This window comes from Camarhynchus parvulus, chromosome 28, assembly GCF_901933205.1.
Source record: "Camarhynchus parvulus chromosome 28, STF_HiC, whole genome shotgun sequence".
Classification (NCBI taxonomy): domain Eukaryota; kingdom Metazoa; phylum Chordata; class Aves; order Passeriformes; family Thraupidae; genus Camarhynchus; species Camarhynchus parvulus.
The window spans coordinates 1,902,176-1,918,189 of NC_044598.1; the positions used below are offsets into that span (position 1 = coordinate 1,902,176).

Genomic DNA, 16,014 nt, shown 5'->3' on the forward strand with positions numbered 1-16,014 from the left:
TGGAAAAATCCTTTCTTGGACCTCTGTATTTGTGCAAAAATTGCTATTTATGGTAAAAAGAAAGTTTATTCATTAAATAACTAGGATTTTCCTCAACAGAAGAAATTTTACTCTTGATCTGGTCCAAAATTAACATCCACTTACCACCTGTGTTTCTTCCTGGCATTTCTGCCTTACATCATTCAGCATATCTTTCAGTTTGGCTTTCTGCTGGTCCATCTCATCCAGGCGGTCTTGGGCATCTTGTTTTTGAGCCTCCAGCTCTTGCAAGTTACTTGTTTCCCTATCTAAATCATTTTGCAGCTCCTGAAGAAAATTCCACAACTTGTAACTCATATTTAGCTGTTGTCTTAAGGAAGCATCAGCCACAGACAAAGAACTTAACAAAATTCAGAATATTTTCTATATCATATAGGCTACACCCTGCATTGGCCTGTTTTATTTCTGCAGGAACTTGTGTAAGACATCAGGAAATAAATCACTGCTCACAAGAAGGAAAAGGGACTGTGACACAGAGCACATTGCATTGAGTTATCCTAATTATCAAAACCAATCTCTCCAAACTCTCCAAACATTGATTTCCTAAACTACATGTTAGTTAAATACTAACAAAAAAGACATTAAACTGTTCACATATACTATGCTTATATTAGCCAGCATCAGATGAAAACGCTTCTGATGGAGAACAGTAAAATAAATATTTTTCTGCCAGTTAGGGGAAAATCCCAAGAAAGAAAGAATGACAGAAAGATTGATAGAATGACAGAAAAAATGTTGAATTGCTACATATTACATAGATTAACATGAAAACTACTGATGATAAACAGTTTTTACCTGAACTTCATTGGTTTTCTGTCTGATCGATTCTTCCTTTTCCCTAATGTCCTGCTCCAGAGAATATTTTTCTCTGTCAGATAAACAAGAACATGTATTTGTGATTCGTTAAATAACACAACACACATGCAAAAATCAATTAAATATTATTCTGGAAATACCATATAGACAAAAATGCCAGCCTGTATTCTCATGTATTCTTTAAAGGAGAAAAGGTGCACAGGTATCAATTGTTCTTTGAAAAATGCCATCTGTGCCCATCATCAATCTTCTGAAGTCACCTGATAGACCTGCAGGGTACCACTAGGAAATTCATCACCAATTACAGCAACAAATAATGACAAAACGACTAAGAGAAAATAAACTGACACATGAGTACTACAGGCATACTTAGGTGTTCCACACCAAGACATCGTTAACAGTCCACAACTATTACCTCTGCAGCTGTGCAATTTCTTGACTAATATCATCCAGCTCCTTCACCCCTGTAAATTCTCCCGATCCAACAGAACTTGCACTATCCTGTTAAGAACGAAACAATCTATTAAAATGTCAAGTAGTAACAGAAGCTCTTCCTTTAACAAAGGCTGAAGACAAAGGCGGGACACAAAATCCTCGTTATTTGCATTTGCAAAATTCCGTACGAGACATCAAATTATTCTGTAACAAGCAAGGAACATGTCCCACAGTTCTACTCGTGAGATAGGAGAAATTTTAATATGCCTGTTTAACAGACAGGACAGTTGAACACACAGCAATGAAAGGACAGGCACAATGCCAACAAGGAAATTGCAGAATTGGTAGAATTAAAATTCAAAACCTAAAACTTAGTTCTGCTATAGACAATAGTAAAGTTTACAGTGGACTTAATGAAATCAGATTGTAAGTCCAGTCTTCTAGAGCCCTGTCACAAACTAATGGCAATTTCTGCAATTATACCCCATTTCCTGTAGGTTGTTTCTACATTCATTCAAGCAGAGATCAGGGAAGATACAGAGGGCATCCCCTGCCTTCTAGATAAGTTAAGAAAGGATGTCAGCATCAGGTACAAAACTGGTTGTTATTGTTATTATAAAAAGGATTGCTCTTTGATAAAAAGCTCACCACAACTGAGCAAAAACTGCAGCACTGAACTCACTGCTAGTCTGACAAACCAAGAGACCTACAATTTTTATATAGCATTTCAAAAAGAAGAATGCAGAGTTTGCCTGCTTCACTCATTTTGAGACTGCTGTGATAACCACAGAAAGCTTGGCTTTATTAAACATTAAAAACCAATCAGGAACCCAACCAACAAACCAAGACCAGCAAGACGTATTTACTGGTCACAGCTGCAGAGAACTAGTCCAGGAGTAATTTCAACAGCACTGAGCTGCCTGTCCCAGGAACTTCCTGCCAGATTAATACATCTCCAGTTGTTGAAGGAAGGAACATCACCAGGCTGGCAGCCAGTGCTGGGCATTTCACATTGCTGTGACATTATCACCACACCAAGAGCAAGTGGCACAGAACTCAAGAGCAAAGACAGGCAAAGGTATAGAAATAAAAACTTTTTTGAAGCTACAAAAAGCATACATTAGAAATGTGCATTCCTTTGGACACTGCAATTACTCACACGCCGCATTTCTGTTAGTGCTGAGATCTCAGTTCCTACAGGGGTCAAGTAACCTGACAGAGTCTATAGGAAAAGGATATAGGAAAAACCTTAGGAGGATCATAGCAACAGCAATAATTAAAATATATTTAGAGTTCCAAAGGTTTCTGGTTAGGGAAAGCAAATAAAAGTAAAGAAAAACACAGTATAATTTATAGAAAAGGTGAATGTAGTGACATGACAGAAGTATTTCTTCAGTTTCAGAAGTGCACTGACATGCTATCAAGGAAAGGAACAAAGCAGGGTCAGCAAAGGATCAGATGCTCCAGTAAAGTGGTATTCGTAGTGATGGATACAGGACAGTGGACTGCTACAAAGGACAAATCCCAGAAACTAGGAAGTCATCACTCCTCATTTAGCCATTAAAAATTTTACGTTTCCATGGGAGGAACATGGTGCTGATCACAGTCAGGGACATGCTGCTCAACCAGGTTTTAATATTTGCTGTTACAAGTTCCCTGACTCAATCTCCTGTATGACAAAGGATTATTCTTTATGCTAGATTTTTTTCCAGCATTATTACTCCTTGGTTTATGGAATATTTTACTGCATTTTTCTTTACTTACTATCTTGGTTGTTAAAAAATTAGCTATATTTTTAAATGTTAAAAGAATTTTGTACAAGGAGATAAGAAAAAATATTGGCAATTCTTTATCGTAATACTGAAAAAAATTCATACTCAAAGCCCATTACTTTTAAAGCACATAAGTTCAGTGTATCTACAACAAATTGCTGACTTACCTGGATGGGTGTGTTTCTGTCTGAGGGAGGGATCATATCTGGAGTTAACACTTGTGGAGGATCAATCCCTTTGCTGACCTTCTGCTGAATGAGATACATGGCGAGTGCAAACTGGTCTTTGCTGAGCTTTCCCATCTGTCTCGTGTCTGCCAAAGACCTGATAAAAAACAGATCATACTTACAAACAAGAAAATCTTATTTCTGCTCTACTAAAAAGTCTGAAATACATATATACACGTAATTTCTTTTTGGTTCGTCCTCATCAGAGCTTACTTATTCTAGTCAGATTTCCATAAACAACGCAGTATTTTATTACACATATTTAACTGAACAGAGTAGTGTTAGTCTGAGAAAATATTTAGAGCACTAGAACTTCAAAAGACAATCACAATTCACAGACTGACCTATTGCCCCCTCTCCCAGAAAGCAAAGGGAGTACTTATTTCTCCCTTAATTTTCCATATAGTCCACATATTACAGTATGTGGACAAGTAAAAGAAGCTGGAGTTTTTTTGCTTGTTTATGGTGTCTTTTTAATGTTAGGATCACATTCTGACTCTGAGTTCCCAGATCAGCAAGCTACAAAAGTACAGCTAGTATGGAATTCTTACCATATATGTGCTAGGAGATTCTGAGATAGACCTGAATGCATAAAAATATCCTTTACTTCTTGGCCACTCACAAACCCATCCAAGTCTGTGTCTGTTTTTAAGAAAATTTCATCATATCGCACTTTTTCAGACACTGGTACCACCCAATTAACAGCTGGCTGCAAAACAAAGGTTGGCATTTCAAAAGAACAGAAATAGTCTTTATGAACACACTAAGTATAAATGACATTATCCAGAGCTGGATGTGCTGAACGTCTTGCATGCTCCAGTCTGACTAGTAAACAAGTATTTTCACTGCATGTTTTAACTTCACACTTCTTATCTGAATAAAAACACTGATAAACAGCTATTCATCAGTTGAAAAGCATTAATTCTTTGAAAATACAGATCCAATTAGGCATACAAAGTCCTCACACTAATAGCAGGAGATTTAGAAGTAGATTAATGATTTCTTTGGTATTAAAGCAGATATACAAACAAAACCTTTCTATGGTTTCACTTCCTACATAAAGTGAAAATTCCCCCTAAGATTTTCTACCTCGTGGTCACTGATTAAAATTCACCCAAAGTTCTTCCAAGTCTTACCATTCTCACTTCACCCTCTCCATTCAAATCACCCAAACACATGAGGCAGAAATCAAAAAATGTATTTATTTTTCCTACAGGTTACAAATACACAAATCTACAAAAATAAGAAAGAAAGACACGTACTTGTGCTGGTTTGATGCTGTGCTTGGGAGACAAGCTCCCTATGCTGTTCAGGCTGGTGCCACTGCCATGGGATGGGGTGGAACGGAGGCTGTCTTTTGGGGGAGGACTTGCAGGGAGAACAGGGACTGCACCAGGAAAGACTGATGTCTTCTTTCTTTTAGAAGGTGGTATGAGAGAAGGAGGCAATTGTGAAGGAACTGACTCTTTCTCAAGAGCTCTATAAACCAAATGCATTGCCTGCAAAGGCAAAAAGGTCAGATAACATTAACAATTATTAGAAAAAGCAACAAGATTCTCCTGTGTCAGTCATTTACATATTAGTAAAACAAAAACAGTAAGGCTAGACATGTAAACCAGAGCAATTAATTTTGAATGTAATTCCAGCAAGTTTAATCTTGACACAGGCAAGAGTCAGTAGATGGACTTGAGAAAGGTCATTAAATAGCTCCATGTGAACAATTTAGATTAGAACAGTTGACTGTAGCACAGAAAGCTGCAAAGCTCTTGAGAAAGAAATAAGTTATTTGCTTCAACAGACTAGATAGTGAATTGAGAATTTAAAGCAACCTACCACAGCAAATTCATCCTTGTCCAGGTGACCATCTTTATCAATATCACTGAGATCCCAGACCTACAGCAATTAAGATTAAAAAATTATTTGCAGACCAAGTTACACTTTATGTATTCATTGTACTAACATGCCCTCTAAAGACTCCTCCTAGATTTTGATGAAGATCATATTAGTTATACTACCTATCTAAAAATTCTCTGATGAAACAGACTGGATTAGAGTTTTCTGGCCACATGAATTAACACTGGCTCTAACAAATTCTGGCTGCAACTCAGGCAGGGTTTTTCATCATTCTATGATACAATTACAGAGTCATCAAGCTGAGTAAAAGCATTCAGAGGTGGCTTTCAGAACTGCCCAGAGGGTGTGGGCTAGCAGATCATTCAAATTCCTCACAAGAAAATTCAACAGAAAATTCAATACATCTCTAATTCATATTCCAGTCTTAGATGATTAGGGTTTTCTACTAAAAACTAAAACTATGTGCAACAGAGAATTTAAGCATTTATCAATGCTTAATTTAGTTCATTATTAGGTGAGACACAGTCAACGAAACTTGCAGAAGATTTAGAGAGATACAAAACTTTGTGAACTCCAACGTAGTACTGTTTAATCATCAATACGACCTGGGGACAGTGGAGTCCACAAAAAGCCAAGACTTGAGGCTCAATTGTGAGAACTCTGCTTTAACACTGGACCATTGAAAAATTTAAGCTCCTTGATTAGACCTTTCTCCATTTTCTCAGTACCTTATCTTGTCCAGAAATTTTTCTGGAAGAGGTAAAAGCTTCTTGAATTTCTATTGTGACAATAACAAGATAAAATCCGAAGCCTTTCAAGACTTCTCAATACTCAAGTACAGAATTGAGACAAATCATGCTTAGATTTTGTAGATAATACAGAGCAAGAGGCACTTCTTCCTGAAGAGACAAAAGTATGTAACGCAGATAGAATTCTGACACAGAATGTACTCAAAAATATCAATATGCAAAGCATTAAAGAACGTGTTTTTAATGGAGGCAGAAAAATACTTTAAGCTCTGCTTCCCTTGTAAATATACAATGGATGGACAAAACTCAGACCTTGGAAGTATTTATAAATACACATGAAAGAAAAACCAACCTGACAATTTGCACTATGAATAAAGGAGGATGTTTTAAGGTATTTTCCTGTACAAACAGAGGATGGATTTAATGGTGTATCTAATAACGCATATTTGTAAAAATGACAAAACAGCAGAATCTAATGTCCTAACAGCTATTATGATTCAGGAAAGCTTTTTCTTGTTTTTAAACAACCAAAACCAAATTTCCACTCGTAAATTAATAGAGAGACAATGAAGCCAATCTACTCTAGGGTTGAAATTACTACTCTTACTCTTATTTCTAAGTGGAAGACTTCAGAGTCTTAATGTTCCTGCTTTATAGCATGAACATGATGCAAAATCTCAGCCAAAATCTGATCTCTGTTGATAAATTACATTTTTAACATTGCAATTATGAGAAGCTAAATAGAGACTAGCTAAATCTAAACAACTTACTTACCCTTCCAAGGATATCAAGAGGTAGCTTTGAATTCATCAGTACTGGTTTTACTTTGTCTCCTGAAAGTAAACCATTTACTGGCAAAAGGCTTTCAAAAATACCATCAAACTTTGCTTTTTCTTCCACCTAGTTGGTAAGAAATAGTCTGAATAAGTAAAAAAGTGTGTCTGCGTGAGTAATGAAAATGAGATCTTGCAAGAAATTAAGACTGGTCAGTAATGTATTCATCTTAAATTTCCAAGCTTTCTTGCAAGTGCCACTGTACTGTATTTAAATGTAAACCCATAGAGAAAGCTTTGAAATTAGGCTCCTAAATCTAAAGGTTATGACAGTTGGAAGATTTTACCGTGCAACAGACAAGGTGTGCTTCTGTTTTAAAGTAACTTTGATAAACTCTATAGAACTAAAACTTATTCCTCCCACTTTAAAGTACATATAACTACAAGTTTTTTTATTAAATTTATACCTTTTGGAAATGTTTGGAGTTGAAAATTACCTAAATAGAAATATCCCCACATATGCATCAAAAGTTATTTTTTCCAAATTATATATATTGCTTGTATCATTGAATACTAATTAGAAACTAGGAACTCAAGCTTTAAATTAACAGTTCAGACTGGATGTGGTGAAACACTTTACTGTTCCCAGTGGGGTTCCTTTATACAAACAAAGTGCCTTATTGTAGGATTCTGGAAGAAAGCCAGGCAGAAGACTAAAATTCATTTTCTTAAAAACATCCCACCAGTGGTTGTCAAAGGGTTGTTTAACACTTATTGCATATCTAAAACTACACCTTGGCGTTCTCTATTGTGCACAGGTTTGCCCAGAAAGGGAGGACTTCTGAAATGGGAAATACATTTGATATAAAATTCTCTCACTGGGAAAATTACACACAAGAAAAATATTTACTTCTAAAAAATGGATGAAATGTGTTTTCTTTTACACTTACCCTAACAGCCCAGTGAGTCTCTGTTGAGGGTGGTGTGATCAGTAAAGGACTGCTAGTGTCATGCTAAAAATGAGAAATGGTTTATTCTTATATATATACCTTTATATAAAGAGATAAATATACATACTTCTGTCTCTAGTACTTATTTAATTGCACTAAGTTTGAGACGGTTATAGACATGAAGCTTAACTACACTGAGGAAAATAGGCTGCACACGTACCTAAATAGAAGTCACACTCATTTTGTAGCATTACAGCAATTGAGTAAGGACATCCAGTAGATGCAGTCAGTGTCCAAACACAGAACCAACACAAGCCAAAGAGGTTCTGCAGCAGCTAGTGCAGGGCAAAGCTGCAGCAATGCCTTTTACTACTCATTCCTGTTGAGCCAGCCCCAAAATAATCTTTTCTGTTTCCTTTTTTTTCATGAATTAAGAGTTTAGCCACATCAGCTTCCTGACCAAGCTGACCAGACTTAAACTCATTCTGGTTGACTCTTGCAGTCCAGGAAGGGGCTGGTTTCTTGTCACTCAACACGACAAGACTGTGGCAGTGCTGGCTGCTGTGCCCTAAGGAACTGTTTGACAGCCGCCTGAAGCCCCAGAACCATGACATTTATGAAACACAGTGTTCCAACTGAAGCCTTAATTCTCATACAACATATACCTGCATTTAAGTGGATACTACTTACAAATTTAGGAGGTGGCACAGTCAAATTCAGACTGCTCAGGTTTACATCGTGGCCGTTCTGTGCACATGCTACAAGGCGCAACGCAACGTAGAAACCCTACAAACAATTGTGCTATTAAAAACCAGTTTCAATCACAAAAAATAACCCACTTACCATTTTTACTAACACTGTCTATGCGCAACTCAGTAAAAAGAAAACCCCACATGTACAGCCCCATAACGGCAACTATCCCTTTGCTTTTAAGGATGAGTCGGGAAAAATTTTACAGTAACAGGAAACAAAGTTAGTTCTTCATAAAAACTCTCTCCTAATTAAAATACAACCGTTTTTCTTAAAAATTAGTAATGTTTTGAAAGCATTCATTTGTATCTACAAGTAACTTGCTATTTGGTATTCCAAACCATTTTTAGTAAAAATGCTAAAGTCTTTCATGCACAAAAATTTTCTAAAATCAAATCATAGTTTTCATCTGTGACTCAATGACTGTGTACCTACACAGTACACACACCAATTATTGACAAAACAAAAGGGATATAGAAAATTAGAACCAAACTTCTCCTGCAGCCTCACTGAGTAATACGCCTGGATATGAGCAGTGCTGGGGAAAAAACTCGTCTTGTAAACAAAAACTCAACCCTGAAAAAGATAAAGATAACTACAAATGGTACCAGGGCTTGATCGAAACAAGGCTAATCTGGGCAAGGTAATACAGGAAGTCTACATGAATATTTCATTTACCTGTTTATCTAAGTATCCTTTACCCTCTGGGTCAGCCAAATCCCATATCTGTGGAGATACAAAATAAAAGCTGCTGTGAATTTCAAAGAAAACTTAGTTCAGCAGTTCCAACTGTATGTCTTCTTAAAGTGTTCATTCAGCTTTCAAGTAATGACAATGTTACTGAACTGTCAAGTTAACAGCAACAATGTTACACAAAAACCAAATTTTATTTTTAAATTTTTCCTTTCACTTAAAAGAAGTGTAAAGACGTACCACATTATCGTATTCCTTCAACTTACTTTTCCAAGGATGATATCAGAGAGACCAGATTTTTTAAGAAACAGAGCAGCTTCACTTGCCCCAACTCTCCCTGTGTATGTTGGATCTACCTGAAGGAGAAAAATTAACATTTAGTTGAAACATGGCTGCTGTGAAAGCAGATTTAAGAAATGCAATCTTGTCTCTAGGTCAAAAGGAGTTACAGAAACTGCATCACTACTCAGAATTCACACAGTTTTAGCACCGCAATAGGGAAAAGAAAGAGAAGGAAATCTTGGGGAAGAAGAAACTGCACTTTATTTTTACTTCTTTTTAAGAACATACCTGTTTGTAATATGTTTCATATATCGGATTCCCAGTAGAAAACTGAAACACAAGTTAGAAAACAGAATAAACAACAATCAGAATTGATAGGAAAAGAAACGTATAGCACTTTGTGTATTACGTCTATCGAGAACCTCAAATAGTGTGTTAATTTGCTGTGTTACAAACTGGACACTCAAAATTTAAGTGTGGATAACAGTGATCCACCAAGACCACAGAATACAGTCATCTCTTAGAACTTCTCATTCATCAGGATTCCTACCTCTCCTCACGCTTTTACTTAGTGACACTACATAGGGATAAGGTTTTGAAGAACAGCTTTGAATTATTTGCTGAAGTATTTCAGATCTCAGTATGAGAAGGACTGATAACAAAGGTCCAGCTTTCAACACAATGCTGACCTGACTACCTACTGCACCATATACATCCTTATAGAATATTTTCAGCAGACAATTATATACACACACACACAGAGCCTGTGTTAACACATTTTCAAGACTAGGATCTTAAACCGAAACAGAGTAAACAAAAAACCAAATCAAACAAACAAAAAAAAAAACAAAAAACAACCGCAAACCAACCAAACAAAAAAAAAAAACCAATCCCACCCAACCCAAATATATATATATATCGAATGAATGGCAAATTAACAACTCTCACAGTTCCCTGACAATGCTTTTGGAGGATTTCAACTTGGTGTAACGATTGCATTACATGAAAGCTGCAGACCCAAGGAAAGCCCTGCCTTTTCAGTGTCCTAAACAAGCAGATCTCAGTTCCTCTTGCTGACATTCCAAGCACATGGCAGCTGAAATGCCAAAAGATGCAGAAGGCCCCAAACCTATCTTCTCAGATGCCTCCTAGACTTGCCACAGGAGTTCTAACCCTGGGCAGGTTACCCCTGCACACTGTTCTCCTCAGCCTCAATGCCAACAGCAAAACCAATCTAGTCAAAAACAGGTCAGTCCTTAGACCACTCAGAGACAAAGAAAGCAACAAAACAACCCAATAAAGATGTCAATGAGCAAAACACAGAGATGTCACAAAACCTGCTTGGGATAACCACTCTCCACCTCCAGGACAGCAGTCAGACACCTGAAAAGGAGTATTTCACACTAATTCCCATCACTGCTATGTCCCCTCTCAAATGTCACCTTCTTCCTTGTTATCCTCATGGATTTCAAGATGTTCTGCTTACTCTGAGAGGAAGGAAGGCAGGAACATGATGAAAGAAAAGACCAATGAAGAACATGAAAATTTTATTTTACACCAAGAGAACCTTCTTGTGAGTTCACAATAAACATGGTAAATCTTCATTTAACGACCTATCCATAATAACTGAGCTGAGCACAAGCAAACACTGACTCTCCAAAGATTGCAGCTCTATTTGAATAGAAAAATCCTGCATTTTCAGAACAGTTTCCTAAGCACCTTAAATGTACTTCACTTATATCCATCAACAAAATAAGCTGCTGCATTTTTCAACATCAGCACCCTCTGGAAGCTCTCGCTCCCCTGATGGTAGACAGGATTTCAGAGGGATGTTGCAAACATAACTCATATATCTGACTATTCTTTGTGCTGGCATGTAAAGATCAGCACATATAAGCATTGTGTTCCTGTCCAAGCAGGAAACACATCATTCAGAGAAAAGGTGGAAGCAGGAAATAGCCTGTTCCACTCTGAATAAAACCACGTTTCCAGCCAACTATCACCACACTATGCACCTCTTGTTTATCAGAAAACTCAGACAAGAGAGTCAACCACCAACTACAAGCTCCTCTAACTGATGCAGTGAGTGACCTAGAGCATGCAGAGACTGGATTCGTACCAAGATACAGAGCAAACTGCTCCAGCAGCAGGACTGAAGGATCTCATCCCATCACCAAACACTCCTGTCACCCCCATTTGATATTGTCAGCCATGACATGGAGCTGACTTACCTGGCAGAGGTGGCAGGAAGCCAGGGTGATGTGCTTCAATGCTGAGAAATTTCTTCTACAGCAAATTATTCACCCAAGCACTGCTGAAAAGCACCTCAAGATCAATTATCTACTTGCAGAATTTTAAAAAGATTCAGTCTTTCTGACCGATTTACCTAAATGACTGCATCTCTGTGATGAAGCAGACCAGACAAAATGGGTTCAAGTGATAAAAATAGCACAGCTCTCTATCTACCCATCACTACATGTGATGACATCGCTATCATTCAAGAGGATTCTGTAATTTGGTGACATCTGCTCATGAAGGACCAACCCAAGACTGTCAACACTGGCAGAGACAAAAATTTTGAAGAGTGCACTGCTGACGATGTCAAAGCGTAACCTGTTGGAGAGGGTCAGTTTGACTAAGAGTTTATCCACCCCATGGTTCCTATGCCCGCTCTATACTCCCCAAAACATCAATGTTTTAGACCATCTTCCTAACAGATCCTTCAGAGCCCTAGGGCCTTGTTGTTTAACCTCCAAGTTGATTTCCTGTTCAGAAGTTGAAGTCTTGAGCCTGCACACTGTGTTTGTGGTATGCAGTGCGCAGGCATGGATATTGCTCCAAGTCAATGCTGTGAAATTTCTTCTACAGCAAATTATTCACCCAAGCACTGCTGAAAAGCACCTCAAGATCAATTCTCTACTTGCAGAATTTTACAAAGATTCAGTCTTTCTGAACAATTTACCTATATGACTTAGTGCAGGTTTGGCAAAAAGACACGAGTAAGCACCTGCCACCGGAACAATTAATTCTCTTTCCTGAAGTCATCTCCGGGTCACAAGGATCTCTGGATCACATTAATTATTTTAAATAAAGTATTATTATGATAATGATAAATGATTAATGATAAAATATTTTAAGCTGCTTGAATTACCCATACTCTTTGCAGCTCTTAATATGTTGGTATCAATAGTCTTATTTTATAGCTTTCTGAGTGGACACGCCTCCATGTTACAACACAAATATCCTCTCCTATTCTGTCTAATTCCATTTCTGGCATTTACTCTAATTAACACACATGTCCTTAGTAATCACAAAACTGAGGCTATTAGAAGAGGAAGTTTATTACCTTAAAGGAAATTCTGTTTACAGCTAGATTACTCTTGGCAGTTCGATATACAAAAACAAGTTTTAGAACTACAACGCTTCCACTGAATTAGCTGGAAAATACTAAATAAAAATAACTGATATGTTTACAGAATGTGGTCTTAGTCCCCTAAATGTAACATTTTCTATCAAAAGGAATACCACTGATGCCAGACTCCAAGACCAATGAGAATTTAAACTAGAGAAACTGGATTTCTAGAGTAAGCATTTGATAATTATTTGATTTTTACCAACGTATTATAGAATTTCACAACTACAAACCCTTTCACATTCGGACTTTATCTGACTTACATATTTTGCACCACACTAACCACTTGAAATGTTCTGATAACAGTTTGTGTGCACATGGATGTTTTCAGATGTTTCTGAATATGTCCACTTAATCAAACCAATGTTAATGAGGACTCTTGCTAAACAGAAGCTAAACAGCAGTACATGTTCTTAGTAAGACACACAGCAAGTTATGTTATCCAAGCATCACATAACTTCACTGAGAGATAAATTTTTAGAGTATCACAACTCAAAGATCATTATTAAAAAGAAATCGATATATTTAAATAATCTGAACTACTAACAGGATTCATTCAGAATGCCTGACTGGCCTAGGCACAGTATGGAAAATAGTTTGGTTTTAAGACGTTGAAGGTAGTAGGGGTGGTGTTGCTTTTCTTTTGCTTTAGAAGCAAATAAGTAAACCGACTCTCCTCACGTGGCTACGGAATTAAGCTTGAATTATTTGGGTGAGAAATCAAATCAAAAAAACTTGTAACAACAGAAATCAACCAAGGGATCCCAAGCACTCACCCAGAGCTGCAGCCTCTCCCAGGGGTCAGGATACGCGCCCCGTCCCCTGCCCTGCAGAAGCTTCTCCTCCTCCTGACAGGCGAACACCTCCCGCCCATCCCTCAGCCCCTTCCCGGTGTCCCCGCTCCCCACGCACCTCCCGAACACCCCACACGGTCACGGCACCCCGTCACAACAGCTCAGCAGCTCCAGGCGGCATCACCCCCCGGTACCAACAGGAAAACGGGCTGACGTGCGGAGCACCAGCCCTCTCACCTCCAAATCCCAGGCCCACGGTAATCCCGGCGGCTCGGGCTGGGGGAGCGCCAGGAGACCCTCAGCCCCTCCCCAGGGACGCAGCTCCAGGGCCTCCATGAGGGGAGGGCGGCGGCACAGCTTGTGGCCCCCCCAGCAGCGCCCGCCGCGGTCCCGGGGCACGGCGGGGGCCGCTCGCCGCCCTTGCCCCGCCCGGGTCCCGCTCCCCGCCGCGCCCCGACCCTTATTCCCCGCGGGCCGAGCCCCTCCCGGCACAGGGCCTGTACCCAGCGCCAATTCCAGCCCGGCTGCACCCGGCTACGATGCAGCCCCGCTGCCGCTCCCCGCGCCCGCCCGGCCGCCGGTGCGGAGGGCCGCGCGTCCCCGGCAGCCCCGGTACCTGCTGGCTGAGGGGGATGAGCGCCGCCATCTTCCTCCCGCTGGGTCGGGCCGCGACCGGGGCGGAGCGAGGGGCGGGAGGCGGCGGCCGGGCCGGGCCGGGCCGGGCGGGCCCGAGGAGGCGGTGGAGGCGCCGGCTGAGGAGGTGCTCGAGACCCGTCGGCCAGCGGCCGCGGCTTTATCGGGGCCCGGCAGGCGCTCCTGGGCGGCAGTTGCCTCTGCCGGCAGCGCTGCAACCATTTAGAACGGAAGAGACTTCTGAGGTCATTGAGCCCAACCTTTGACAGATCACCACCTTGTCAAACAGATCAGAGCACGTCCTGTCGCTCCTTAAACACCTCCAGGTCCTTCACCACCAGCTCCCCGGGCAGCCACATAAACCCAAAACGAGCGAGGTTTGAATGGAGCACAGTGGGCCGCCGAGTCCCACGTCCCTGCTCCAGCAGGGCCATCCCAGAGCTCATGGCGCAGGATTGTGTCCACACAGTTCTGGAATATCTCCAGTGAGGGATTGCAGTCTCTTCCAGTGCTCCGTCACTGCGCAGCAAAGAAGTTTTTCTCGTACTCAGGTGGAACTTCTTGTCATCAGTTTCTGCCTGCTGCTTCTTGTCCCATTGCCGGCCCCCCTGGTCTATGCTCTGACCCTTCCCTGCAGACACAGGCAGGGTTCCTCTCTATACTATATATTATAAATATCATTCTCCATTGCTCTCTCCCTTCCTGAGTCGTCTTTGCTTTCAAATTTTTTTCTTAAGCTGTTGCTCAAAGTATTTTTCCTCTGTAGTTCTTCCTCTCTCCTGCTATTTCTCAGCCTACTTTACATTAATTTCCTTTTCAGGACCATGGGATTCTAATTTCATTTGTATACACCAATAGTTTCTCAATCAGATTAGACAGGGAATCTTTAAAATGTGGAAATAAAGAATGAAAACACCCATGGGAATTTCATGTTCATTTCTCCCCATGTTCTGTCTCCAAAATCTTTTGCATAAACCTCAGCATCTGTTATTGAGAATTTGTAAAAAATTGTGCCTTCCTCCTTCACTTAGTCTGTTTTCTTAAGAGGCCTTGGATTACCCATCCAATTTGGTTTCCATTTCCTCTAGAATGAGCTACATGTTTGGAATACAGTCAGGCAAAGAAAGGGGCTCAACGTGGTCCCCTAGCTAGGAGAAGGAAATGATTTATAAACTGTATAGAGGAATCTCAACTACAGTATAATACCATTCTGCATTATTGTTATTCTTCATCCCAAAATTCAGGTCCTCAGCACTAGTTCCACCATGGGTTCAGGTTCATCCCAATCCTTTAAAAGACACAGGAAAATTAAGAAAGCAAAACCAGTGCACAATTCAACTATATTAAAAAGAAATTAAATAATCCACTAACACAGAATAAGGAGAGCAATTTACCTCAGGTCTGATTTAGATCATCAATTGGTCATTTAGATCATAAATTCATATTCAGTCATCCCAGTCTGTGGGCTTCTTTGATCATTACTTTTCCTCAGTGGTAAACAGTCTAAATAATCTTGTGGGTTGCCAGATGCATTTGTTATCAATTTTTATTTCATAAGTCTGATCTGGAATTTTAATCAAAATATATAATTGGAGTATATAGCTGTGTATATCTGTCAGCCTGGGTTTTAGAGATAACAAGGGAAAGTTTTTAGGAACATTAAACTCAAGTCTTAGGAACTGGCTTACAGCAGAATGATATCACTAGAAAGTACTAGAAAACTAACCCAGAAAAACAAAAAACTAGGCAAAATAAAAATGATCCATGGCATAAGCTCAATAGCCATATAATTGTACTACAAGTATACAATGATGTTAGATACCTTATGCCAAATT

At 39.6% G+C, this 16,014-nt stretch overlaps 1 protein-coding gene across 3 annotated transcripts in view; it reads right to left on the bottom strand.

Moving 5' to 3' along the window:
- Window positions 1-14,261, bottom strand: part of EPS15L1 (epidermal growth factor receptor pathway substrate 15 like 1) — a 45,429-nt gene extending 31,168 nt beyond the window's left edge. For 2 of the 3 annotated variants that reach the window (XM_030966900.1, XM_030966899.1), the window contains exons 1-15: window positions 14,163-14,261; window positions 9,629-9,670; window positions 9,325-9,414; window positions 9,044-9,091; window positions 8,306-8,401; window positions 7,616-7,678; window positions 6,667-6,792; window positions 5,123-5,182; window positions 4,552-4,788; window positions 3,841-3,998; window positions 3,230-3,386; window positions 2,450-2,512; window positions 1,271-1,356; window positions 835-907; window positions 145-306 (exon numbers count right to left, since the gene is read on the bottom strand). In XM_030966900.1, the coding sequence (XP_030822760.1) occupies window positions 145-306; window positions 835-907; window positions 1,271-1,356; window positions 2,450-2,512; window positions 3,230-3,386; window positions 3,841-3,998; window positions 4,552-4,788; window positions 5,123-5,182; window positions 6,667-6,792; window positions 7,616-7,678; window positions 8,306-8,401; window positions 9,044-9,091; window positions 9,325-9,414; window positions 9,629-9,670; window positions 14,163-14,192 (1,491 nt within the window). In that variant the 5' untranslated portion in view covers window positions 14,193-14,261. The remainder of the gene's footprint in view (window positions 1-144; window positions 307-834; window positions 908-1,270; window positions 1,357-2,449; window positions 2,513-3,229; window positions 3,387-3,840; window positions 3,999-4,551; window positions 4,789-5,122; window positions 5,183-6,666; window positions 6,793-7,615; window positions 7,679-8,305; window positions 8,402-9,043; window positions 9,092-9,324; window positions 9,415-9,628; window positions 9,671-14,162) is intronic. The other variant, XM_030966901.1, reaches the window with a different exon arrangement.
- Window positions 14,262-16,014: the final 1,753 nt, after the last annotated feature.